At 40.0% G+C, this 27,229-nt stretch overlaps 1 protein-coding gene across 1 annotated transcript; it reads left to right on the top strand.

The window, feature by feature from the left end:
• Positions 1-2,476: 2,476 nt before the first annotated feature.
• Positions 2,477-23,262, top strand: LOC143847113 (transcription factor GTE10-like). The gene is made up of 10 exons (XM_077355800.1): positions 2,477-4,702; positions 4,797-4,845; positions 4,937-5,092; positions 20,667-20,740; positions 20,878-20,947; positions 21,098-21,178; positions 21,276-21,391; positions 21,507-21,573; positions 22,060-22,202; positions 22,289-23,262. Exons 1-10 carry the CDS (start codon positions 3,440-3,442, stop codon positions 22,556-22,558), a joined length of 2,289 nt encoding a protein of 762 aa, XP_077211915.1. The 5' UTR covers positions 2,477-3,439; the 3' UTR covers positions 22,559-23,262.
• Positions 23,263-27,229: the final 3,967 nt, after the last annotated feature.

Here is a 27,229-nt window from a genome sequence, read left to right as displayed (position 1 = left end):
TTTCTTTTGGTTACACTAATCAATTGTAAAAGACTGGAGGCTGAGATTGATGATCACAATTGCTTATATCTTCCTCTCTTTTGACGCTAAAAGCCAGACAATTTTCTTCTGGGGAGGTGAAAGGTAAGTCTCTTTACCACTGGTTTCTGCCCTCTCTGATTTGGGTAGGAAGCTCTGGTCCGATGGAATTGATGCCAAATTTCATCCATGGATTAAAAATTTATGCTAGTCATTTTTGAAAGAGAAGGGATATATAATTTCAGCTACGAAGTCCTGCATGGTTTGCGAAAGGCTCTTCCATCTATGTCAATGAACTGAAGACTTTCTAAGACAGACCTTTGTTCCCCAACCATTTTCAATTTATCTCTAAAAATTCATAGGGATTTGCTAGGCACTTTCCCAAAAGGCATTTCGATGCTGGCTGTTGCATGGGCATGGAATCTATTTTACGCCGAAGAAACAGAGCCTAAGTCCCAATGTTTCGTAACCATGATATGATTTTTTTTTTTTCATAATAAAATTAATTTCTCACGTGGTGAGAGGGGGATGGCGTGGGGAGAGTGGGATGAGATACTTGAGAGGGCAGATAGAGAAGAGGGTGAGAAGTGGCTCAAGAACAAAGGAAAGGTCAATAATATTTTGAGTGTAAGTTTTTGGTTTTCTTGTTTTTCAGGCGTTTCTTGCACTCTACGCATTCCTTTCCTGGCCTCCCAATTCTCTCCCTATCCCACCATCCCTCACCATTGGGTAAGCTAAAATTCGAGGGGAAAAAAAAAAATTCATGGTAGCCAAGCATGCCCTGAATGGCAAGCAAACAATAGTACGAACAGTTGAATATGTCCTTTTAAATTGATTTTTCTTATTTTTGGTATAAGAAAGTGATGCAAGTGGCCGCGGAAGCGATTTACCGGGAATCATGTGGATCGAATCTCCTATTGTGCATGGATGAAAATTTCAGAAAGATCTTTGTAATTCTCAGATCTCTTATTGTGCATGGATGAAAATTTCAGACAAATCTTTGAAATTTTTGCGTTTTCTTCACTGGTAAAGGATCTTGATTAGAAGATGAAGCTGAAAATTAAGCTTCAAACCTTCAATTTCTATGAAAGAGTACTTCAAAAACCTCTTCTTTTACAAGAAGATTTTCCCTCCAAATTCTCAAATCTGAGATTTCTTTTCAAATTTCAAATTTAAATCCAAAGCTTTTACATAATGAGAGCCAAATGCCTCTTATACTCTCCCATGCAGTATAAATGACAAGTATGCCCCTTCTAGAGCTAAAATGACCAAAAAGTACAAGAAAAGCTCAAAATAACCAAACCTACCCGTACATAGTAACATAGTAATGAAGAAGACAAGAAAATCTACCATAAAACTCCCAAATGAGCGATCATGGGCTAATGTAAAAAGTCATAGGGATGCTCATGCATCAAACTCACATTTTTGAAATAACTCATCCTTGAGTTTCCCACCAGCCTCAGTGTCGTACTAGTCCGTCAGGGTCAAATACGTAAATGACCCACTCTTCCAGTAGGAGCAGAAGGCTACCAAAGTCACCCGAGACAAACAACATAAAAAACAATCCAACTCACCAAGTATGGCGGAATGAGAAAGTAGCAATCATGATCAATTCTGTCAACTGTTGACAGTGGCTGAGGAGCAATGATCCGCCAGGCCAACTCGCTATATGTACATCAGAAATCTCGTTGGCATTAGAAATAACATCTATAGGTAGCATCATATCCACAGGAACAACATCCTACTAATTTTGTGGTAATTTAAGCCGAAATTTCGTGTCTATCAAATTTCGGCCCAAATTTCAGTTTCGGCTGGGTCCAAAACCATGGTTTTAAAATTTGGACCAAAATTTCGGATTTCGGTGGAGACCAACACTGAAATCAATGAAATCCAAAACGGTATTTTATTTCGGCCGAAATTTCGTTTTTTCCGAATTTCACCCAAAAACCTTTTTTTTTTAATTAATTTAATATTTTACTGAAATTTCGACCGAAATTTTATATCCAATAAAATAGTAGTTTTCTTGTTTCGCCGGATTTAGGCCGAAATTTCGATTTTGGTGGGGTCCGAAACCGGTACCGAAACCGAAATTTCAAAGTTCAAACCATGTCCGAAACTACCCCGAGACCGAAATTTAAAACCTTGCCTTTACGTCTAGCAAAAAAACGAGTAAAGACCAAGCAAAAAGACTAAAATACCGCCATGCAATTTTGTTGAACACGTGCCTTCTAGAACTACTCACGTGGCCCATCTACAAAGGAAAGAAAAGTCAAAAAGTCATTTCAAAACGGTGATTGCAATCTTGGCCGTCAGAATATAATCCAAAGTGTAAAGAAACCCAATAGTGGAAACTGTTAGATATTTCTAGATCCAACGGTTGAGATCTATCGAACATCGCCCGTGGGAAAGCAACTGGGCTTTTAAGTAGGAGCGGACTAGGCGAAAGATCGAAGGTTTTAGTTTTTTAAAAAAAATTCCGTCGTTTTGGGGTTGTTTTTTTGTCTCTCTGAGGAGAAGAAAGAAGAAGGGTTTCTAGGGTTTCTTTCGTCGCGTACGGCTCTGCTCGCGATCCAGGTTTTGTATTGGATTTTAGAATTCATGAATCAATTTGTAGCTCTCTGTAGGTAATTTTATCCTTTTCGTTGCGATTTTTGTCCCTATTTTTTATTTCTAGCGTTTTCTCCGTGGATTTTTGCTGAAGTTAGGGTTAGGGTTTTCTTGTTTTTGTTTCCTTCATCTTTTTCCACTGATTCTTTCTTTCACCTGCTTTTATTGTGAAATTTGCTACCGGAGATAAGGGTTAGGGTTTCCAATCTGTTGAGTTAGTTTTTTAACGGGAATTCCTGTCAAAAGGTTTTTTTTTTGTTTCAATTGATTGAACGCAATGCGAAACAGTAAGGGTATTCTTGTGAAGAATTAGGGTTTTGATTTGTCAGTGTTGCTATTTAAATCTGAAACACATTAATCTTGAAATTCTATTCTCTTTGAGAAGAAACATGACTAGGGTTTGACGAAAATATTTAATTCCATCATCTTCTCATCAAAGAAAAGAAATAACGGATAATTTTATCCGGGAAGCAGAAAACAGGGGGGATTTGATGTAAATCTTGGTTCTGAACGGATAATTTTATCAAGGGAAGCCGAAAAAGGGGGGATTTGGTGGTAAATCTTGGTTCTGATTTACTTGACAAATGAAAAGTAAACCGAAAAGCAACCAGTTTAGTGGGAATCTGGAATATGTTCTTTTCAGGGTCGAAAGGTTAATCGGATTTTCCGTTGATCTTGCTGTTCTCTTGGGAGAAAGAACTCTGTTTCTGTGAGGATTTTTTGGGGATGGATTAAGCTTATGGCACCAACTGTTCTTGTAGATTACGCTTAACAGAAGGAATCCAATAGGATTTTTACTGAATCATCTGTCGCAATGATGGGTAAAACACAGAGGTTCTCTAGAGGAGGCTATTCATCCGGTTTTGTTCCAGACTACCGTCTCACAGTTGAGACCATGGGTGAATCGGAAGGGTTTGGTAGCTCAGGGCGGGTTGACACCGAGATGACTGCTTCGGAGGATTCTTGTGCCCCCAAAAGGAAATGCATAAGTCTGAATGCTGATAAATCCGATGGTTTTGGCGTCCCGTTGCAACTTTTATCAGTCTCAAAGATGTCCAAGTCCCAAAAAAAGGAGTTACAACTTAAATTGAGAGCTGAGCTTGATCAGGTACAGGCCACTATGAAGAAAATTGTCTCAACATGTACAAATGGGGTTGGTCTGTCGTCTTCTAGTGATATCCACAGTTGCAGCAACAGGAGGAAGAGACCTAAGACTGAGAATTTTGTGAGTTCGTCCGAATTATCAAATGGGTTGGGGAAGAAACAACCCCTGGCTAGCCAAAATGGGCCTAATTTGAATCGCGGTCTTTCGGGCAGGTTTGAATCTGTGAACCCGGCTGCAGCCTCTTATAGTAGCGTGGATGTAATGCTGATGAAGCAGTGTGATGCACTGCTGAAAAAATTGATGTCACATAAGTTTGGTTGGGTTTTCAATACTCCGGTCGATGTGGTGGAGTTGAACATTCCAGATTATTTCACTGTTATAAAGAATCCAATGGATCTGGGGACAGTGAAGAGTAAGATAGCTTCAGGTGCATATTCGAGTCCATTGGATTTTGCTGCCGATTTGCGTCTTACTTTCTCCAATGCAATGACGTACAATCCACCTGGAAATGATTTTCACAGCATGGCGGGTACTCTCAGCAAATTCTTTGAAATGAAGTGGAAAGCAATTGAGAAGAAACTACGGGCGACTAATTCACAATTGATGCCTGCAAAACCTGGTGTTTCTAGAGATGTGGTAGCTGCTAAACCGTCCTTGCAGCCCAAGAAGACAAAACCCAATTCAATGAACAATAATAAGGCTAAGATGGAGAGCCTAAAGCGGACAATTACAGATGAGGAGAGGCAGAGTCTGAGTAGAGATTTAGATTCTTTGCAGGGAGACATTCCAGAACATATTATTGATTTCCTGAGGGAGCATAGTTACAGCGCGAATCAAACAAGCGAGGATGAGATCGAGGTTGACATTGATGCTCTAGGCGATGATATATTGTTCACATTGCGGAAGCTTTTGGATGATTATCTGCGGGAGAAACAGACAAATCAGCTGAAAGCAGAGCCTCGTGAAATGGGGGTATATTTTATCATAATCGTGTTTATGAATTTGTTTTCTCCTTGTTCTGTGCCCTAGTGTCTATATGCTCAATGAAGTTCTTATTCCTGTGCAGAGTTTGAATGAGTCAGGACTTAGCAATTTCTCAATGCAACCTTGCAAAGGTTTATTTACTTTTTTGTTTTCTGGATGTGATTGTTACTGGATATTTATATCAGGTAATGGAACATCATTTTGCATCTTATATATCTGTAGGCAATGATCCGGCTGAAGAGGATGTAGATATTGTTGGGCATGATCCTCCCGTCTTGAGCTTCCCTTCTGTGCAGATAGAAAAGGATACAGCCCTTCGAAGTAGCAAATCTAGCAGTTCAAGCAGCTCCAGTAGCGGTTCTGGTTCTTCCTCCAGTGGTTTGTTTTCATTTTTTGCCTCCTCATTTTTGTTCCCTCTCACCTTCTCTTCTTTTCCAGTCCCGATCCCATTGGTGGCAGATTTTCAACGTGTCAAAGTAGAACTATTTCTTATAAGGATTAATTGAATTGAACGTCTTTGAAATATCTTTTTTTGTGGTATTTGTTAAGGAACACACAAAAGATTAGGCTGCCTCTGGCAATGATTCTAATCCTATTACTCGATTTTGATTCTCGTTCTTGATTCTATTTTTATTCGGATTCTGATTCTAAGGAATTAGAATCAAGTTTGGTATATTATAAGGAATTAGAATCAAGTTTGGTATATGAAATGAGGAGGGACTAACCGACTAAGTGTTAATATCATCAATCAATCAACTAAGTAGTAGATAATCAAGAGAAAACATGATTTAGTACGAACGATCATATAAATAATAATAATGAAAATCAAAGCAAAAATATATTAAATATCATTCAAAAAATATGTGCAATCATCTAAACTGCCGGTATCACTAATTCCCAAAATCCTAGAATTGTAAAATTCCTAATAAGCCAAGTTACAATACAATAGTAGAGCCCTAGCATTAGAGTTCAAAAATCAGAGCATTGCGATGGACCTCATTAACAAGTGCCAAAACTTCATAAAAAAAACCCCATACTGCCAAGTTCGAAGGCCCTGGCATAGTAAAAACTCACATTGCTGTGGCATTAGAGTGTAAAAACCACAATACCAAATGCCTAAACCCTATCACTGCATAATCTCCAATACAGTAGCATTTAGTACAAAAAACCCTAGCTATAATCCTGATTACTTAGTTCAAAAATCTTAGCACTGCCAGAACCCCAATTACTAACTTTCAAGATGCATGAAGCTCAACTCAAATCAAAATTTCCCAAACCCTAATTACAAACTTTCAAAACCTCAATAGCAACTGTACAAACCCTAATTTCAAACTGTATAAATCCAGCAATTGCAGTAGCATTACAATGTGAAAACCAAAATAACAATGGCCAAACCTGCATTTCAAAAACCCTAATCCCCAACTATGAAAACCCTGGGCATGCTCAGGAAGCTAAGTTCTGTCCATAAAGGTATAAACCACTGAACTGCAATGTGGCTCAAACCGAGCGAACATAATTGGTTCTCCTTTGGCACATAGAAGACCAAGAAGAGGAAGAACCCAAGATGATTCGGAGTAGAAACCGCAGAGCGAGATTGGCAGAGAGAGGCGGAGAGATAAAGAGAGAGTGAGAGAACTAGGAAGGGCGGGGGGTAGACAATGGCTAGCCTGGGATCTGGTGTTCGGTGCTCGTGTTCGGGTGGGGGCTTCAATGACTGCTCTTTGGAGAAGAGATAGAGATATGGATGATAGAGAGAGAGAGGGGGGGGGCGAGGGTCCTCAACAAAGTGTTTTATCGTTTCCGGTCCCCGTGCGAAACACATCTTTTTCATTTCCTTTTAGACCATTCTGAACTGTTTAAAAAAAAAATCGAATCACAAAGACTTTTTTTTAACCAAACACGTTCTCTTTTTTTTTTTCTTTTTTTTTTTTTTACAAAAAACACCGAAAATGATCTTTAAGATCGCTGCCAAACGCGCCCTAATATAGTGCATACAAAACTATTGAATAACTGATTCTACTGTGCATATTTATGAGAATTTTTCTTATTAAAAAAATTTCTTTCTTGGAATATGGTTTGCATTTGTTTATCCTTTTCCTTTCTTTTTTCTCTCACAGTTCCTGTACTTTTCCAAACTGAAACCATTCTGGCAGATCTTCAACGTCCTGAAAATAGAATTTTTAATTTTAGGGATTAATTGTATGCTCAAGAAATATTTTCTAATTGCAATAGCTTTTAAGGGACCTTCAAAAAGTAATGTAGTGCATGAAAACCTATTGCATAACCAAAACTATTTTACATATTTGTGACAAGGAAATTGCGTATTAAAAATAATTTCTCTCTTGGATATGTTAAATTTTGCGGGTGAGATAATTTTTTTGACAATAAAGATTTTTTTTGTGTGCATCCAATCAAGCACTTGAACAGGAAGTCAAGAAACTTTTTGTTTTCCAAATTGCTTCTATCATGAAAGACTCAGTCTTGCATTTTAATCATTGTTTCAATACACTCCTCGTCAATACTCGACTCACCCGAATCAAACCCCTCTTACCTTGGCCAAGTTCTTGTCCACGTTTGTGTTTTTCCCTACCAAGTCAGTCAAAACTCCTTTGGCTGCCCCATATCTATTCAAATGTTGTGGGGGTGGTGGGGTGGGTGCGCATTTTTTTTTTTTTTGGGGGATATAGAGGGCGAGCCTTGGCTCACCATTGTGACCTGGTGGTCATAGGTTCGAGTCACGGAAACAGCCTCTCTGCAAAGCAGAGGGGTAAGGGGTAAGGCTGTGTACGTCTAGCCCTCCCCAGACCCCGCAATGGCAGGAGCCTCGTGCACTGGGGCCACCTTTCTTCTTTAAAAAAGATACAAAAAATTATAAACAAATCAAAGAATAATAAAATAGCTAATTATTCATTTTTTTTTCTTCAAAATCTATTAAATTAAATAGAAACTACCTTGATTTGTTATTCAATATCATAATAGGAATTGTTTTCAATAACAAACTTATCACATACTAATCATGTATTTCGTATCCAAACTCATGCATATTGGATAATAGCCTAAAAAATGACAATAGGCACAAGATCATATCAATTCTTAAAGTCTCAAATATCAAATGACAAATGTTAATTATAAAAAATTGGTAAGTTTTCAATGTTGTCCTCATTATAGTTGTCTTCCTCGATGCAAATAATGTCCTCAAGCCCATGCGTTGTACTTGATTTGTTCAAACTGGTTTTTGATTTGTTCGAGCTCCTCCTATGTTCTCACGAGAAGGTTTTTGAATGCCTCTTCTAATGCAGAAGGGGAATGGAGCCTTTCGAAAGAAACTCTACAAAACTTAATTAGGATAAATCGGATGAATTGTACGATTTACGATCGAATTGTAAGACTCAATAAAAAATCGCAAGATTCATACAAATTAAGATTCAACAATGAGATTCGAATTGAAAGCCATAAGATATGATTGAATCATAAGATTTGTATTGCAAATTGTACGATTTTCAACAATGTGTGTGGGTGTTGAGGGGCATGGAAGAACACTATATGAAGCAAGGGCGCTTCTTATGGAACTTTAGGTTTTTAGTGGTGGCGTATGAGGAAAGCTCTGGGTGGAAGGTGTTTCCTCAAATATTATGCTTGGGCGACATTGATCCTTGGAGATTCACCCATGTTATTGATGAGATTAGGGATTTAAGTTTGTAAATTGATTTTTCATATTATTAGAGTTCCCTATCATTCATTTTTTTATATATTAGAGATCCCAACGATGTGCCTGACTCTAGAGAGGATGTTGCTTTCCCGATGTCAGGAATTGACCGATCTCTATCAATTTTGTGATACTCGTGTCTTTTCTGGTATTTTTTTTTTCATTTATTGAGCAATGATTGCGTTGAGTTGAGTTGAGTTGAGTTTGAGCAATGATTGCGTGGATTTGAGAACTTAACCGTGCCATAGAGTTGACCACTATTTTTGGTGCACATGCTCATTGATCCCTACTTTTATTTTTTGACGGATCATCTCTGTAATTTTTTTTTTGTTGTTGAGAAAAGGTGACTTTATTATTCCAATAGAGGACGAGCCTTGGTGCAACGGTAAGGTTGCTCCATTGTGACCTGGTGGTCACGGGTTTGAGTCACGAAAACAGCCTCTCTGCAAAGTAGGGGTAAGGCTGGGTACATCTAGCCCTCCCTAGACCCTGCAATGGCGGGAGCCTCGTGCACTGGGCTGCCCTAACTTTATCATTCCAATGATAGAGCCAATTACAATCTGGAAAATAATAAGGACAAGATGTCCTCTAACATATATACAATCCAGTAAGCAGTCCTAACAGATATATGTTTCGCCTGCTAGTCCCAAAAGATTGGATCACCTCCACATGCATCTTATCGACTCCGGATCTCACCAACACATCCTCTATATCGTTAGCGGATCTGAGCATGTGTGGAAAACGAACACAAATAGAGGTGCAACAATCTTGAACTTCCAATATAATGCTTGTGAGCTTCCAAGGGCCTATTGCCGAACCACTTTCCTATGACTAAAGGTTGGAGAAGAGAAATCGAGGTCGTACCGCCTATGACCCCATAATAAAGCTTTTGCTTCCGCCTCATTTTACTCGCAAACACCCGTGGGACCTGAAAAGGAAAATAGTGTGTGGCTGATTGAGTCCCTTATAAAACCCCAATCCCTGCTGGTCTTGATTTGCCTCTTGCACTCCTCTTGAAGTTGAGTTTTAGCCAACCAGTGGGAGGGGACTGCGAACAAGGGGTTTTGGGCGGGTTTTATTCTTTTTCTCCCAAATCATTGAGCGCCAGTTCCGAATAATATCAGCTGTAGAGTAGATCACCAGGGTGTCCTTTGGTATGGCCCAAGCAATAAGTCAATCTTTACATCCGAAATAAGTCTACTAAGGTTTTTATTTTTCTTCAGAAATCCTTCTGTTTCTCAGCCCATAAATGTCACAAGAGTGCAAATGGAACCAACCTCCATAAAGATTGATCCGTCCTTCCAGATGGGCTAGATGGCCAGTGTTGCATTGTTCTTCTAATGGACCTCTAAGATGCCCAAGAGATGCTAAAGTTATTTATAATTGCCCTCCATAAAGCAGAGGAGATTGGGCAGTGGAAGAGGAGATGGTCTAAAGATTCATCCTCAGACTTGCACATGATGCCTCGGATGGCCATAGAAACATCATGTCTCTTGAGATGTTCACAAGTGTTTTCTGCTTGTTGGCTATAGTCCAAGCGGAAGCTGCCATCCTGGTGGAGCCGATGTTCTGCATATTGTTGAAAACTTGCTCTCCGGTCCTCCCCCGCTAATCAACCTGCAAAAAAAAGAACATACCGAGAAGAGACCAGATATGCCAGGGGATCAAAGCCTATAATCTTTGCAAGACTGGGAGCAATACTGAAGCTCAAGAAGGGAAAGGAGCTGCGAGAGGCTTGAGGTCTCTCTTGAGTTTGATGATCAAATCCATCTTCACATTTCCTTCTATTCATGTAGTTGCAGACTCCCGATCCTCTGTCATATGCTAACTGATAAAGATTTGGGAAAGCGTGGCACAATTGAGTCCCGTAACCAGAGATCCGCCCAGAACCTCATACCCTCCCCCTGCCACTGATAGTCTTACATATGTCTCATACAAGGGTTTGGATACACATTGATTTCCATGTTCCTAACCCTTTACCTGTAGGGGGTCCATACATTCCTAATCCCCCCAAGCTCATCCATATATGTCGCCAATGATCTTGTGCTATAGAGCCTCCTCCTCCTCACCATTGTGCCAGAGACATTTCTCGAATAGGGATATATTCCTCATCTTGATACGGCCAATACCAACCCCTCCTTGTGGTTTTAGTCTCCATACTTCTCCTATGTGATGAGATGTTTTAAATGCCTCTTAGCCTCCCTACCTTCCGATTGGAAGTCTCTCTGCAATTTTATTTTCTTATGCGTTTCGCCACCTTGGATGGAACCTTGTAAAGAGATAGGTAGGCAGTGCACTGGCATGCTTACTGATGCTGATTTTATAAGGGTGATTCTGTTAGAGTTTATGCCCTAAAAGTCAGTCATTGATGTATTGAAACTTGATTTATTAATAAATATTTCATGTCATGATAATCGATGGGTGCCATAAAGGAGTGTGATGTGCTTGTTTTACTTTGATGCATGCTTGTTCTTAGGTAGCATCGTAGGAATATTATGCCCATGGATTCACATATCCTAGAAGGCAGGGAGATATGATATTCCAGCTCTTTGCATTCCTTAAAGGTTCTTGGTTGAGGTTGAGACTGGAAAATTCTTCCGGTACACAACCAGCAGGCCTTGCCTCCATACACGCATTGGGGTGGTTTATCTCAGCCATTGGGTAGTGGACCCTAAGTGGGCAGAGTGGGTGCAACAATTTGTTTGCGCACTGAAAGGATCACTATAGAATAGCCTGTGGACATGGAATACGAATGACATAAGGATAAGTCCATTCTGCCAAACAGGGCCCTTTATATGTCCTTAAGACCTAAGGAGTCATATTGGTCTGTCGGCCCACTCAATGGCTTTAGTCTTACCAAAATCTGGGAGGTTGGACGTCCAAGAATCTCTCTCTCTCTCTCTCTCTCTGTCTCTCGCGCGCGCGCGCATTCTTCTAAGCGAAATCCTCCTCCTTCTCCTTCCTCTCACCTTTTGAAGAAGAGCTCTTCAATCCTCCACAAGTTCGATGCGTTCAAAGAGGAGCCATCACTCCGACTTCTGAGGCATTCGTGCTTAAGAATTTTCGAAGCCAAGCGGGGAGTAGATCAAGCAGAGATTATCAGTCAAGTAATCGTTTGGTGTTGTTTCTTGATCCCTTCTTTATTCCCTTTTGATCACCAATGAAAGTTTTATAAGACAATTGTGAAGCCAGCCATGCTGTACGGCTCAGAATGTTGGGCCACCAAGAAGCAACATGCGCATAAGATGAGTGTAGCGGAGATGCGAATGCTTAGATGGATTTGCGGCCACACAAGGTTAGATAGAATTAAAAATGAAGACATTTGTAAAAAGGTGGGGGTGGCACCAATTGAGGAGAAGATGAGAGAGCACCGCTTAAGATGGTTTGGACATATCCAACGTAGGCCTTTGGATTCTCTAGTGAGAAGAGGCGACTCTTGCCAAGTTGATGGAGGAAAAAGAGGTAGGCGCAGACCGAAAACAACTTGGGTAGAAACAATGAGGAAAGACTTGATAGCTAGGAACATAACAGAGAACATGACCTTGGATAGGATAGAATGGAAGAAAATGATCCACGTAGAAGAACCCAGCTAGAGCCAGGATTAGAGAAGGGTAGATTCCTTTCACCTTCTTCATGAGTTTTTTTAAAGGATTCATTTAGCTGACCCCAACTAGTTTGGGACAAAGGCTTTGTTGTGTTGTTGTGTTGTTGTGTATATTTAGATTCCAAGGCCTTCCGTTGTGCCTGGATCCCTTGTTCGAACCAGTATTAACGAATAGATGCTCTTTCCAAGATATAGATGTTGCCTTTTCCACGAGCTTCCTCGTCCTCTCAATTCTATCGACCACCAGGTCCCACAAAGAAGATTTGGGTATCCCATACCCCAAAGGCAAATCGAGGTAGGTTATTGGTTGGACCTCGCATCTCCAACCATTCTCCTTCATGTTCTATCCTATTAATTGGCTCTTTGAGAAGTTGATTTTCATCCCGGAGGACATTTCAATACCATTTGAGGATTCTTTTGAGGTTTCTTGTGGAGTCGTCTCCTCCTTGCAAAAAGATTAATGTGTCTCAACAAACTGCAAATGTGAGTTGGGTACTCAATTTTTGATTTGTTTTACTTTGAGAGTGTAGCCTTTTCTTTCTGCTTTTGTCAGAAGTAGGCGAAGGACCTCCGCCACCATGATAAATAAATAAGGAAATAAAGGATCCCCTTGTTTGTTACTCGTGCTCCTGAAGAAGCCCATTGGCGATCTCTTAGAAAGGATGGAGAAAGATGCAGATGATAAGCTTTTCTTAACATAATCCAGGAAAGACCAATCCACATAATCGTAAGCCTTTTGCATGTCAATTTAGTAGGCGTTCCCTCCAGTGTTTAAAAACTCGTTGACACGATAAGGAACTCGCCCGAGCCTACAAGGATTTTTCTTGGCTGCGTTCTGAATTGCACCACATCCGCATTCCTATGTTTTGTCCTCCAGAGTCAATAAAAACTCCTTTGACTCTCCCGAGTTATGACCGCATCAACCGCATTCTTGGCCGCATCCACGCCGAGTCGACAAGGATTTTTCTTGGCCGCGTTCCGCAGCGCATCCGCGTTTTTAAACACTGGTTCCCTCTTCACCATTGCGGATGTTGGAGTCGATGAGGATCCCATTCAAAATCAATCTTTCCTTTACTAAAACCCCTTGAAATTGAGAAATGATATCCTCCGTGGCCACTTTGGCCCTTCTAATTGGTGCCTTGGCCTGTACCTTGTTACATGCTATGCTCCAAACTGATATGCTTGAAGTACTTCAATTTGACTACTCCCTACTTTTTTGGGATAAGGGTGATGAAAATAGTATTCATTTCCTTCCCTAGTTTTCCCCTCGTGTGGAATTAAGACAGAGATGCTAGGATGTCTTCTTTCACAGTCTCCCAATATCTCCGGAAGAATACAATAAGAAAACTGTCAAGACTCATGGCCAAGGATTTAAATGTCGGTGGTTTCGGTGTCGGTTTTGGCCACCATCGAACCGAAACGTTTTCGGTGGAAATGTCAGCTGAAATCATGTAAAACCTAGATAAGAATTTCAGTTTTTTTTTAAAAAAAAAAATTTCCACTGAAATTTTAATTTCTAAAATTTCGGTGGAAATCTTTAAATAAATCTTTAACATTTAGGTGGAAATTTTGTAAATAATGGTAAGGGTGAAAAATGAAATTTCGGCTAAATCATGTATTTTGCCGATTCAATGTATTTTCGGTTTCTGTCCAAACCGATGCCGTGATATTTCGGCGGAAATTTAAAACTATGCTCATGGCTCTGTCTTTGGCCATGCCGAAGATGGTGAGTCTTACCTCTTCCTCCTCAAACACTCGCTCCAACCAAGTAGCTTGAGTTTTTGGCTCTGTCTTTGGCCATGCCGAAGATGGTGAGTCTTACCTCTTCCTCCTCAAACACTTGCTCCAACCAAGTAGCTTGAGTTTTTCTTAGGCGTTCGAAGTTTAGACTTGCCAGTCTAGGTCTTCAGCTCACCTCCTATGAGTATAAAGAAGAGAAGAAGTGCACAATTTTGCCTTTGATGTGTTCCTTGTCTTTTATGATCTCTTCGCCCTCCATCAGACTGGTTAGTGCATTGATTCTTCTTCTTGCGCTTCCCATCCTATGGAAAAACTTTGAGTTCTTGTCCCCTTTAGACAGAAGGCTCGTGATTTCTGGCACCAGCTTATTTCCCCTCTTCTTAACATCCCTTCATAGTCTAACTTTAGGGCTCCCCTTTCTCCCTTCTTCTCCCCCAAGGCTGCCTCTTCCATTTTGTCAAGAGCCTCAATTTTCTGCAGCACCTGGGATTTTTTCTGCCTCTGGGCCTCATCAATTTTTTTCCATTCCTTTATCTTGAGTTTCGGTTCTTTTAGCTTTGTGCAAAGAATGAAACCTTTCGAGCCCTGAACTTTTCTGTTGATCCACCACTCCTTGATCATATCGTCGAAGTCTGCGACTTCAAATAAAGATGCATCTAGTTTGAAGCGTCCAAGTTACTCATTTCAAGTATCAAGGGGGAATAATCTGATGTATACCTAGGCAAGCACTGTCCTGGCAATGCACGTGAATTTCTCCTCCCATTTTTTAGGGGTTGTTTGGATACGTGGATTTTAGAATCCAGGTTTTAGTTTGAAAGCTGTGTAAAAGAGGGGCGGCAGAAAACGACGGGCATCCTTCGGCATCCTTCTCTCGTTTGCCATCTTGGATTGAGTAAGAAATCCAGGTTTTAGAAACCTCTCCCCATCCTGAGATTTCTAAAACCTGGAAACACATTGATCTCCTACTCTCTTGCTTGACAGAAAGAAAGGCGAGAAATCAGAAAATGACCTGCTTGATAGAAAGAAGGGCGAGAAATCAGGAAACGACTGATGGTCTCCTTCTTATCTCTTCTTCCATCCATAATTTTGAGGAAATCCAAGATTCTAAAATCCCCGTATCCAAACAGTCCTTTAGAGATTAGAACACGATCGAGGCAACTGCAGATGAGATGGCCCTGGTTATTTGACCATGTGAACAGCAAGAGGAGAGAATAAAGGAGTTTGTTAAGTTTCAACCACGACTCTTCCATTGAACACAGCGGCAACACAGGTAATAGCAAAGAAACACCAGAAAACAGATATAATATGCGGAGCCACTTGGATACTGATAACAACGGCAAGGTATGGGGATCGTGGTAGCTTTTCCCTAGCAAACTGCAGCTTTATGTCTTGAAATCTCAAACTCAAATATGGGTCTCGCAGAATCGATTTTTAATGGGATTTTATTTTCTGGGTTTGAAGTTTTTTCTGTTGGGGTGTCTTTTTGTAGCTGAGTCAGGATTAGGTCCTTTCCTTTCAAAGACCTTTCTTAAAAGATGTGATAGGAAAAGCATATTGGACTTGGTTGTATCTTTTTGGTATGATCTGGAAGAAGTTAGAAGGAAGAAATATAAATAGGGGAGAGATTTGTTGCATTTGCTGTGGATATTGATCCGAAATTGTGGTTTAGGGTGTTGGGTTTCTTCAATTGTTTGAGGAATATCAATCGATTTTGATGATTTTAGAACTTGAGAGTTCATGAAGCAGATGGTATACTGTTTAGATGATATTTTAATGATTTTAGGATTTTTGGGAGTCCATGAAGCAGGTGGTATGTTATTTACAGGATAGGTGTGGTTATGGACAATAACTAAATTATTGTCAGTTTAATCTGTGCTGCAATATCTGTCAGTTTATTCCTGAATTCAGGAGTGCTTGAATTCATTGATTTGGGGAGACACATATAATCTCTGTTATTGGGTCATCTATAAACTTGTGGCGTTTTGATTTTTCAAAGCACAAAGTGCAAGGGAGACCTAGCTTTCTTAAGTGGGTTCATACATATGCATGGTCTAGATCTAGACCTTTCATTAAGTGGTTTTCATTGTGGATTTGCTACGGCCCAAAAATATTCTAGAGAAAAGATCCTACACTATTGATTTGATTACCATAAAAATAAATGGCTCATAGAAGTTCAAGTTTTACTATTGTAGTTTTAATGCGTGCAATGGATCAGTGGAAAATGAGAACTTTATGGTGAAAAAGTGTACCATGTATCAGTTTTACTTGGGAAATTATTTTACAACAGTTTTACTATGGATTGGAACAGCCCTTATGAAATTGGAAAAATTGCTCATGCTTGTGGGTAGTTCTTCCCGCCAGGTTCTTCTCGAGGAGGAAACATATAGTTTAAAATCACCAGCCACTATCCACGGCCCATCCCAATTGTTGGCAATTTCCTGTAATTCCACCCATAGCGGATTTTTGAGACGCTCTCTGGTAGGGCCATAGATGGCAGATAACTTCTACTTTTCAAATCTCGCAATCGATTCAACTGTAATCGCAAGGGAGAACTTTTTGGCTTCAATAGCTTCGATGCAGAAATTGTCGTCCCTTCAACTGGTTATTAAATTACCAGCGGATCCTTTGGCATTAAGGGCTGCCCGGCTCCTATTCCTCCTTCCTCATAGCCTGCTGGCAAGGCTTTCTGCAGATCTTGACGCCTTAGACTCTAAAATGACTATTATATCCACTTTACGATTTAGAACGATACTTTTAATAGCTGAGCATTTTTCCGCAGACCTCAAGCCTCTAATATTCCAGAAGACGATCTTCATTTTCCTATAACTTTTGCGGATATTCCCAAATCTGAACCTCAGGCCAGATTTTCCAACCCTCTGAGTCCCTTCACTTTACTTTTGCAGACTCTGGTTCCTTCATTTTCTCAGGTCTCAATGGGTTCCAGTAATCCCCACATCTTGGCTTCTTCCTCCTGAAGGAGAATACCAAGTTCTTGGGCCATATCAGCCATAATTTCTTGCTTCGTTCGTGCGTCGCTTTCATGTGATGGAGACTTCTGATCTCCTTGATTCAGGGCCTCATGAATAACCTCCCTGGGCTTGGCTTCCAATGTGTCCTCCTCGAAACTGTTCTCACCCACTTGAGCAATAGGATTTGGACAGGAGGCTGGGGATTGGTGTCCTGCAATCTCAATCTCTACGGCTACCTTACTAGCGGACTCGGGTTTTGTTGCCCTGGATAACTTCAACACGTCAATATCCGTGGTACCAATTGAAGCCTTCAATAAAAGGTGTTCACGAGGCTGTTGCATTTCGGGCGACCAGGGAGTCCAGCTTCACTTGCCTTCTTCCTGTCGTGTTGAGTGATCCCCCTTCGACTCTCCCCATGAATTTGAGCTTGATGCAGAGTAAACGTGCGGAAGCTTCAAAATTTCCACAAATCTGGCTGGTCTTTGACTTGGAGACACCAAAGCATATAGATTTGAAACAACCTTGCTATTCAAGGTATGAAATGGTGATGAAGAAGAAGAAAGAGCTTGAGATTCAAGCTCAAAGACTCCTCCAATGGCTGAAAATAGCTAGAAACCCTCGTTCCCAAGATATTTTCTATATAAGGAGAGTAGAAAAACACCAAATTTTATTCCCCAAATCCAAAGTCTGCAATCCGTTTCACCAATGAGAGAGAAATGTCTATTTATAGTCAATTACAATTGTAAAATGACACTAATGCCCCCAGCTAATATCAAATGACCAAAATAGCATGAGTGATGCTAAAATAACCAAACTACCCCTACTTGAACCAAAAGACACAAAAGACATGTAAAATGATCAAATTCACCAACCTACCAGTAGGCGAATGCATCAAATGCTAAAACTACTACACTATGAGCATGGAAGGGCCAATGTAGAGATTCCAGGGGATGCTCCTGCATCAGAGCTCTCTGTCACAGATAATGCAGGCAGCCTCCCTTAGCTTCTCTAGGATGGCCATCTTCTTCCTTTTTCTTCCAGTTCTGAGATGGATGTGCGATTTGGATGGCCAGGTGGAGGACCTTCTTGCCTCTAACTGCCAATTGCCACAAGAATTCCAGAATAAGATCATAATCAGGTGTGGTATTTGGTGAGATCTCAACCTTCCATACCATCTCGTCTATATCTTCTATGGCGTTTCTAAGCAACAGTGATGTTGTATCGTGATGCGGACGCACCCATAAGTGGGCTCTACCTGCAAGGATTATTTTTTGTTCAGCCTGGGATGTTTCGCCAACCAATATCTTATTGTTTGGATGTGAAATCTGTAGATGAGGAGATCCGCCATTTAGGGGATTGAGGGGCCCACCAGGGCATTTTAATTTTGAATTTGAGCCCCTCTTTTTTCCAGAATTTTGGAAAAGGGCATAATGCTTCCCTTGAAATGCTCCATCATCTCCATAAAATTCCACCAATTTCACGATCACAACTGTTTGTCAGGTGCCCTACAAATGGATTGTTAAAACTATATGTAGCCTTCCAGGTAAAGTATCTTCACTTTGATGCTTATGACGGTCTAATCCGTGTGATGTTTGTCCATGGGCAACCAAAGAGGCTGCCCTTTTATAAGATGAGCTTTTTTGGTAGTAGGAATTGAAGCCACTATTTCATGTTCTCAACAACACATCGTCGTTGATTTTGTCCCATTGTTTTTATATGGTATAGGGTGTCAAACTCTTTTGTAAATGTTGGATTTTCTTTATTTCCGTTTATTCTTTTACAATTTTACTTGTTATTGTTCTCCCCATTTAATGTTTTTGTTTTGCCACATCTCAGCAGAATTCTAAATCATGCTGTCACATTGGCAAAACTGGATGCCATGCTTCTGAAACAAAATTGACAACTCAAGCATATCCGTTACATACTACAACATCCATTTATTGTGTAAATTACCATGTCTTGATATTTTCCAAACTTTTCCATTCTTATACACCATTAGCCCATCTTTTTAAATCTAGTTCATCTGAGACCAATCCCAAACATCCTGAAATCTGCTAACCTTTTGTGAAATATTTTGTTATTACATATAAAAGGAACTGCTCAGTGATTAATTAGAAGGAGATGGATAATGCTCTTAGACAGATTTCTTAAAATTTGCTAATAATTAGGAGAGTAAAACAATAGAATTAATACTTTTATGAATCAAGCATAGTTTCAAAGCTCCTTCTCATCATTGTTGACTCTCCAGTCGGCTTTTACATTGGTCGAGTTATTGTTCTAGTATTGTTCCAGTCCGCATTTTGCTCAACAAAGTCGATCAATACTCCTTTGACCCTCAAGTTATGACCGCTTGACCAAGTCAACTGAGTTCTCGGCTGCGCCAACTGAGTACTTATCGTGTCGCGCCAAATCGGCTGGGATTTGCTTTGGCCCGCATTTGCATTTTGAAACACTGGAATCAAGGGTAGAATCTTTTTCCGACTCTTGAAATAAGCTCTGATGACACACCTATCTCAGCTCAGCTCAACTCAGCTCAACTCAACTCAACTCAACTATGCCTTTGTCCCAAACTAGTTGGGTTGGGTCGGCTAATGTATCCTTTAGAAAATTTCATGAAGAAGGGGAAAGAATCTACCCAGCTCAAATTGAATAAGTCTAATCCTGACGCTAGTTGGGTTCGTCTACATGAATAATTTTCTTCCATTCTCTCCTATCCAAGGTCATGTTTTCTGTTATGTTCCTAGCCATCAAGTCTTTCCTCACTGTTTCGACCCAAGTTGTTTTCTGTCTGCCCCTACCGCTTTTTACTCCATCAACTTGGCACACCTATCTACACTATGAAAATAGAAAATGCTCCGATTGTGTTTTTTTTTTTTTTTTTGAATGGTAAATATTTCACGAAGAAAGAAAGACCAAGGTGGTCTATACAAGAGAGGAGAATATACAATGAGAAAGATCAAGAACAAAGATAAGGACAAAAGGATATCACGGAGGAAGGAAATCAAAGAGCTTCACCTCCCCCCTCGAAACACCCTCTCTAGCCAGTCTATCAGCCACGTAGTTGGCAGAACAACGGATATGGATAAACGACACAGAAGCATCCCCCAACCTATCTTGAATCTCGTCCATAAAAGAGGCAAATCTCCAAGGAGTCAAGTGGGAACCCTTTAGCCATCTTATTACATTGAGAGAATCGCCTTCAATGTTCTAACTGTGTTTTACTCAACAAAGTCAATAAAAACTCCTCTGACTCTTACCAAAAAAAAAACCTCCTTTGGCTCCTAAGTTATGACTGTGTGACTGCATCAACTGAGTTCTTGGTTGTGTCAACTGAGTACTTGATCGCGCTGCGCTAAGTCAACTGGGATTTGCTTTGGCTGCATTTGCATTTTGAAACACTGGAATCGAGTGTAGAATCTGTTTCTGGCACTTGAAATAAGCTCTGCTTGAGTGACACACCTCTCAACACATTTTTTGTAATATATACATGACATGTTGGCAGTCATCTTTAGCATATTTTAGAATATTTATAACAAAATATATTATTTATCCCTTTTTCAGTATATTTTATTTTTGTTCTTCAAGAAGGTTATTCAAGTATTTTATGTTGTGTTTGCCTTGACGTTTGTTTTTGGTTTCTATTGCCAAGTCGTGATTTGTTGGATGGGCTTAAATTATGATGTAATTTGATATGATACTTCCCATAATTAAAGGAAGCTTTGCAATATCTGGTAATTGAGCTCCAGTAGAATTGCGTAGATTTTAGAGATGGATTGCACTGAGAGGTAAATTTTTAAGCAGATTCTTTTATTGATTGCCATTGTCTTGTCAGGGTTTTGCTATCGTTGTTCTATTGCAGTTTCATCTTGTCTAATGGATGGACTGCACCTTTACATTCTTTGCTGACTAGTTCCTTATGTCTTCCATTTGCAGATTCAGACTCTGGAAGTTCTTCTGGAAGTGAATCTGATGGTGCTAAAGTTTCATCTCCTGGAAATACTGTCAAGGTATACTCTTAATCTCTTTGCCTTCCCTATAACAGTAGAGAAATACATGCGTATAATGTCCTATGGCTCCCTTCTACTTCTTCATATCCGCTTTGCTGGAGTAACCCTTTTCACTGTCTTGCATGCCCTGTGCACAGGATAGTATAGGTCCTAGAGCAGCTTTGGATCAAGAGAGAAGTGATCTTCTGGATCCACATAATGGAAACCGTGAGTCTGTGTTATATTTTTATTGCTACCATCCTTCTCTGTATCAAGGAACAAGAAACACTATCCAATGTGATCTCGTGTCCGTAATTTTTCATCTGTAAGAATATTGAAGATGCTATCTAATTGTACATCTACTTTTACGATTTTCAGAATCCGGTAGTGGGTTGGACCAAGATGAACAGAATACCCATCCTGATCCAGTTTCTGTTGAGGCAGACAACTGTCAAGAGGGTAAGCATAAAATAGAGAGAACAAAATTGTGGGGTGGTGGTTGTTAAGCATGTGATTTTAATGAATCATCTTAACTATTTGCTATGAACATTTTTAGGGGAGAATGCTCGATCTGCAAGGCAGGTCTCCCCAGAAAAGCTCTATCGAGCAGCTTTATTACGGAACCGCTTTGCCGATACCATCCTTAAAGCTCAAGAGAAGACACTTGCCCAGGTTGGTTACAAAGTTCTTGGGCTATTTCTTGCAAAATTATCATTCTTGTGCATATACATTTCCCAAGTCTGCCCTAACTCCTGATATTATCGTGTGAAATCTGTTCTGAGGTCAGGGTGAAAAGGGGGATCCTGAGAAACTGCGGCGGGAGAGGGAGGAACTTGAGAGGCAACAAAGAGAAGGTTTGAAATATAAACCCGAAGCTTTATTTTCTCTGTTAGGCTTGATCTGCTGCTTTTGTGTTTGTTGGAAGTCAAAGTCTAACTTTAGAATGCGTCAAATGCTTACAAAATCTCTGTTACAAATATCTCTGATATTTTCGAAATATAGTGATTTTATCGCAATATTCTATATTTTGATAAAACGACAAAATCCCGAAATAATCTCTGAGAATTTAAAAAATGTAGCGATATTTTCATTTACCACGATTTTATCCCAATAATATCACGATATTTTTATTATGTTTTTTATTTTGTATTTTTTTCTATATTTATATGTGTTATATATTTTTAAATAATTTTATTTTATCCTTTTTTCTGATATAAACCTGAAAAAATAAAAAAAGATTAATCTATCCCATGATTTTCCCATGCCGAGAAATTCCCGAGAATGATATTGGTGACATATTATTTGTGACATAGTAAAAAATTACCGCTTTGTGTTACCAGAGAAGGCTCGGCTGCAAGCAGAAGCCAAAGCTGCGGAGGATGCTAGGAGGCAAGCTGAAGCAGAGGCTGCCGCGGAAGCCGCCGCAGAAGCTAGACGGAGACGGGAGTTTGAAAGAGAAGCAGCACGCCTGGCCTTGCAGAAGGTGAGCTCAAGTTACTTTAGCAAACGGGTGTTTAAATTTTCTTCTTTAGTTCTGGCATTTAACAAATATCTTTTGGGTTTTTGCAGATGGAAAAAACTGTTGAAATCAATGAGAATTGTCAATTTTTAAAAGATCTTGAAATGCTTGGTTCTGTTCCTGCTGAGCACTTGCCAAGCTCGGTTGATGAGACGAGCCCAGATCACTGTCAAGATGACATGGGCTTCAAGCTCATTGGGAGCAATCCGTTGGAGCAGCTTGGATTATACATGAAAGTGGATGAGGAGGAGGATGAAGAATGTGAGCCCCACAGTGCCCCCATAAATGACAGTGCCCCTGAGGAGGGAGAAATTGATTGAGATGGTTTATCCTGTTACTAATATATTCGAGTACAAGCAAAAGATTCAGAACCAAACTCTAAACTGGTAAGAGGAAACCTTGAACACCTTCTTGGGTCTTTCTGTTTTTAGCAAGTGGGGCAAAAATAAGTTCTTGTTTCCTGTTCGTGGCTGCTTCGCCCTATCCAAACCGATGATTGCAAAGAAAGCAATGGTTTTTCAGATTGGATTTTGGATTGGTTGGGAACAAATTTTGGCGCCAAGATCTAAAGATGCCATATAAGTTTTGAGATATAGCAGTTTTATCCTCCTTGGATGATTTGTGTTGTGTGGGAAGGGAGAGTGGATGTTTGATATTACTTGTTACTTGGAGATTGGGTCTTCTGCAAAGGGGCATTGGCAACTTGCCCTTTATGTGTGTTACTTGAGTGTATCAAAGCTCCAAAATTCAGGCTCTTTCCACAGGCAAATTGTCATACACAGCAATAGATGGCTTTCATTCTTGAGAATAGCTTGCTGGCTTCTGAAAGAGTAGGAATAGGACTTTGCTGTTGTACATAGGATGAGGTAGATTGTGCTTGAATTTCTCACTAATGAAAGTTACTTTTCCAAAAAAACTAAAAAAAGGGATGAGGTAGATTGGGTGTTGATTTTTAGGGAAATGCACAAACTCCCCAACTGTAAAAAGATATTGCTAAGAGACATTATTCCCTTTTCATTCTTCACCCGGCTCTTTTGCTTATCTTTTTTTATTATGGTGAGAAGTTTGAAGATGTAGTAAGTTTAAAATAGATCATTTATTTGTCTTTATTAATTAAAATAACGGTTAGTGGAGGGGTTGCCGAGTTGTATTTTTACAGTTTCTATTGCATGTTTTCATTATGGGGGGATTGCAGGTGTTTTTTTTCTCTTCCATTAGGCATGTTTTTTTAGATGTGAGGAAGAGGTAAGAAGGGTCTTTCAATATGAGAGGCGGTAGGCATGTTTGGTGGCTATTGAGTTTGTCCACACGGGAGGAAAAAAGCTTTAGTTGGTGAATGGCTCACCAACCGAGCTGCGACTTTTTGTGAAAAGTACGGATTGGAGAAATTATGGATTGCGGGCACCTTTTAAGACGAGAACAAAAAACGGGCTAATATTTAAAATCGGGTGGGAAAAAGACCCTGATACCTCTGGTATCAACAAAGTCCTCCTTTTTCATTACTGCTTATTAAATTAGTGTGTTTTTACGAGGCTTCTTTTGGTTCGTTTGAATGTGTATTTGAACCGACAAAACTTTGGGTTTGTTTCTATCTTAGCCGTCAGAAATAACTAGAGAAGGATGGATGCTTGATACGTTTTAGAAATTTTTTTAGAACGCCGACGTTAATGAATACTTTTTGGAACGCTGTCGTTATCTTTTCTTCGTAACGTTATTGATTACGTCTCTTTTGGCTTAGAATCTTTTCTGTTCTCTTTTGGTCCTCATTAATTACGCCGCCGGCGTACCCACTTTTGGTCTAGAATCTTCTCCCTTCTCTTTTAGTCCTCATTATTTATGCCGCTGGCGTACCCATTATTTTCGCCGGTGTACCCACTTTTGGCTTCGAATCTTTTCCCTTCTCTTTTCGTCCTCGTTATTTCCGCCGCCGGCGTACCCATTATTTCCGCCGGCGTACCCGCTTTTGGCTTAGAATCTTTTCCCTTCTCTTTTGGTCCTCATTATTTTTGCCGTAGGCGTACCCACTTTTGGCTTAGAATCTTTTGCCTTATCTTTTGATCCTCATTATTTACACCGGCGTACTATTATTTCTGCTGGCGTACCAATTTTTGGCTTAGAATCTTTTGCCTTATCTTTTCGTCCTCATTATTTACGCCAGCGTACCCATTATTTCCGTTGGCGTACCACTTTTGGCTTAGAATCTTTTCCCTTCTCTTTTGGTCATCATTATTTCCGCCACCGGCGTACCCACTTTTGGCTTATAATCTTTTCCCTTATCTTTTGGTCCTCATTATTTACGCCGCCGGCGTACCCATTATTTCCGCCGGCGTACCCACTTTTGGCTTAGAATCTTTTCCCTTCTCTTTTGGTCCTCATTATTTACGCTAGCGTACCCATTATTTACGCCGGGGTACTCATGAACACCATCGGCGTACATCCTATTTCCGCTTACACCCTATTTCTGCCGGCTACCCCTTAATATTCCGGCGGCGTAATCTAGAATCCGGTGGCGTTCTCAACCAAGAGAGACATGAGAAATAATAAAATATTCAATAACGTCGCCGTTCTAAAACAAAAGAAACGTATTCAATAACGTTACCGTTATAAGCCAAAAGAGACGTATTCAATGACGTTATCGTTATAAGCCAAAAGAGAAGTGAGGACCAAAAGAGAAGTGAAAAGTTTCTAAGCCAGAAGAGACGTATTCGATAATGTTACCGTTCTAAGCCAAAAGAGAAGTGAGAAAAGATAATGATTGACTTTGGGTTGTCAGTGTTTTAAAAGGTTTTCCAACACGTGTCAGGCATCCATCCATCTCTAGTGTTTTCGACGGCTAAGATAGAAACGAACCCAAGGTTCTGTAGGTTCAAATACACATTCAGACGAACCAAAAGAAGCCTCGTGTAACGTGTCAATTTAATGGGTAATAATGAAAAAGGAAGCTGAATGACGTTTCTGTTGATGTTAGAAGGGTACCAGGGTCTTGTTCCCACCTTATTTTGAGGATTAGCCCGATTTTTGTTCTTGTTTTAACATGTGCCCGCAATAGGTAATTTCTCCAAACATTAGCCGCCATTCCGTACTTTTCTCTTTTGTGAATCACTACAAAAATGAATGAGATTCAATAATAACTAAAAAAGTGATATGGGCACTCCCTTGTTTTAATAAGGATGATTCTCACTTTTTAAAAACAATTCCACGTTCTTTTTCTTTTTCTTTTTAAGGAATGTGATATCAACATTCCCTTGTTAAAAATTGTTAAAAAATGAAGGCTACTTTGGATAGGGCTGCAACTCGAGCCGGGTAAAACCCGACCCGCATCGACCCGACCCGAAAATAACCTGGGTCGGGTTCAGGTTTCATGGGTTTCGGGTCGAGCCGGGTTCAGCATTCAAAAGCCCGCATGAATCTCGGGTCGAGCCGGGTTTGAAGGGGCCTGACCCGACCCGACCCGAGTTACATAAGTTATAGTATGTACATTTTTTTCTATTGTTAGTTAAAAGTTAAAGGGATAATTACATTTACACCCCCTTTAGTTTGTGACACATCCACTTCCACCCCTATAGTTTAAAACGTGACAAATACACCCTTGTAGTTTCAATTTGTTTAAGTAGGCCCCCTCAACTGAAGGTTCGTCCATAGATTGAAGGGTTAGGATGATCCGATGGAGCTGATTTTTTTGGCACACCCTAACTATATCAGGACCCATCAAATGAACGCTTTGGATCATCCAAACAATGTGGGCCCACATTATTTGGATGATTTTTGGTAGTGTTTGGATTCGGGTAGGGGCCCACATTATTTGGATGATCCAAAGCGTTCATTTGATGGGTCCTGACATAGATATGGTGTGCCCAAAAAATCAGCTCCATCGGATCATCCTAACCCTTCAATCTATGGACGAACCTTCAATTGAGGGGGCAAACCTTAAACAAATTGAAACTACAGGGGTGTATTTGTCACGTTTTAAACTATAGGGGTGAAAGTGGATGTGTCAGAAACTAGAGGGGGTGTAAATGTAATCATCCCAAAGTTAAAAGTGAAAACCCACGCACCCACTGTTACTGTATGTGAGTGTAATTTCTGCTTCTATGAGTTGAGTTGATTCAAGTGTTTGATTCCGCATTGTTTGATTACAGCATTGTTTGATTCAAGTGTGATGTGAGTGTAATTACATCATTGTTTGATTCAAGTGTAATGTGAGTGTAATTTCTGCTTCTATGAGTTGAGTTACCTTGCCAAACAAGAATTTTCCTTAAAAATTTGCGTCAACGTGAAAAAACCCGACCCGAACCGACCCGAGATTTATCATGGGTAGGGCCGGGTTTGGGAATCGTGGGTTTTCCAAAAAAAAACCCGACCCGAGATATTTCTCGGGTAGGGTTGGGTTCTCCAAAACCCGACCCGCCCGACCCGAGTTGCAGCCCTACTTTTGGATTCCATCCTCTCTCGATTAGATTCTCCTCTAAGCATAATATCAAAAAATTTAAATAGAAAATTTAGGCAATTGATATTGGCACTAGTATGTTCGGGGAATTGTAATAAAATTTTGACAGTTGGTTATTAATTATAGACAAGGTGATTTAGTGCAATTATAAAAGCATGTTAGTGCCAATATCAGTGGCCAACTTTTGATTACAAAAATTCTAATAAATTTTTTTTATTTATTTCAACAGCGGCGGAATCAAAATACCACCTCTTAGGATGGGAAATAGATTTCAGAAATTTCCATACCCCTTATTCTGTTTTTGTTTTTTGAACCAAACGTCGGAATTGGGTGGAATTGGAATAGGATGCCGATTCAAGCATCCACCGAACAAATGTGATTGAATCTTTGGGTATGGTTGTGGAAAATCATAACAAAGATAATACATTTGATTGAATGTTTGGAGATGGACAATTAATTCGATCGACGGCCTTGATCACCCTAGGAATGTGACACATGTACTTTTGGATGATGATTAAGAGAATGAGTTTTTATAAATCAGTCC

This window comes from Tasmannia lanceolata, unplaced genomic scaffold (assembly GCF_043159265.1).
Source record: "Tasmannia lanceolata isolate RefF3 unplaced genomic scaffold, GAP_Taslan_0.1 ptg000015l, whole genome shotgun sequence".
NCBI lineage: Eukaryota > Viridiplantae > Streptophyta > Magnoliopsida > Canellales > Winteraceae > Tasmannia > Tasmannia lanceolata.
This window is presented reverse-complemented; position numbering and strand designations above follow the sequence as displayed.

Excerpts from the sequence above, each read along its gene's own strand:
- LOC143847113 (XM_077355800.1), top strand. The coding sequence starts at position 3,440 with ATGATGGGTAAAACACAGAGGTTCTCTAGAGGAGGCTATTCATCCGGT. Across the intron at positions 4,703-4,796 it reads CAGAGCCTCGTGAAATGGGG|AGTTTGAATGAGTCAGGACT; the intron begins GTATATTTTATC and ends ATTCCTGTGCAG. Across the intron at positions 22,203-22,288 it reads CACGCCTGGCCTTGCAGAAG|ATGGAAAAAACTGTTGAAAT; the intron begins GTGAGCTCAAGT and ends GGGTTTTTGCAG.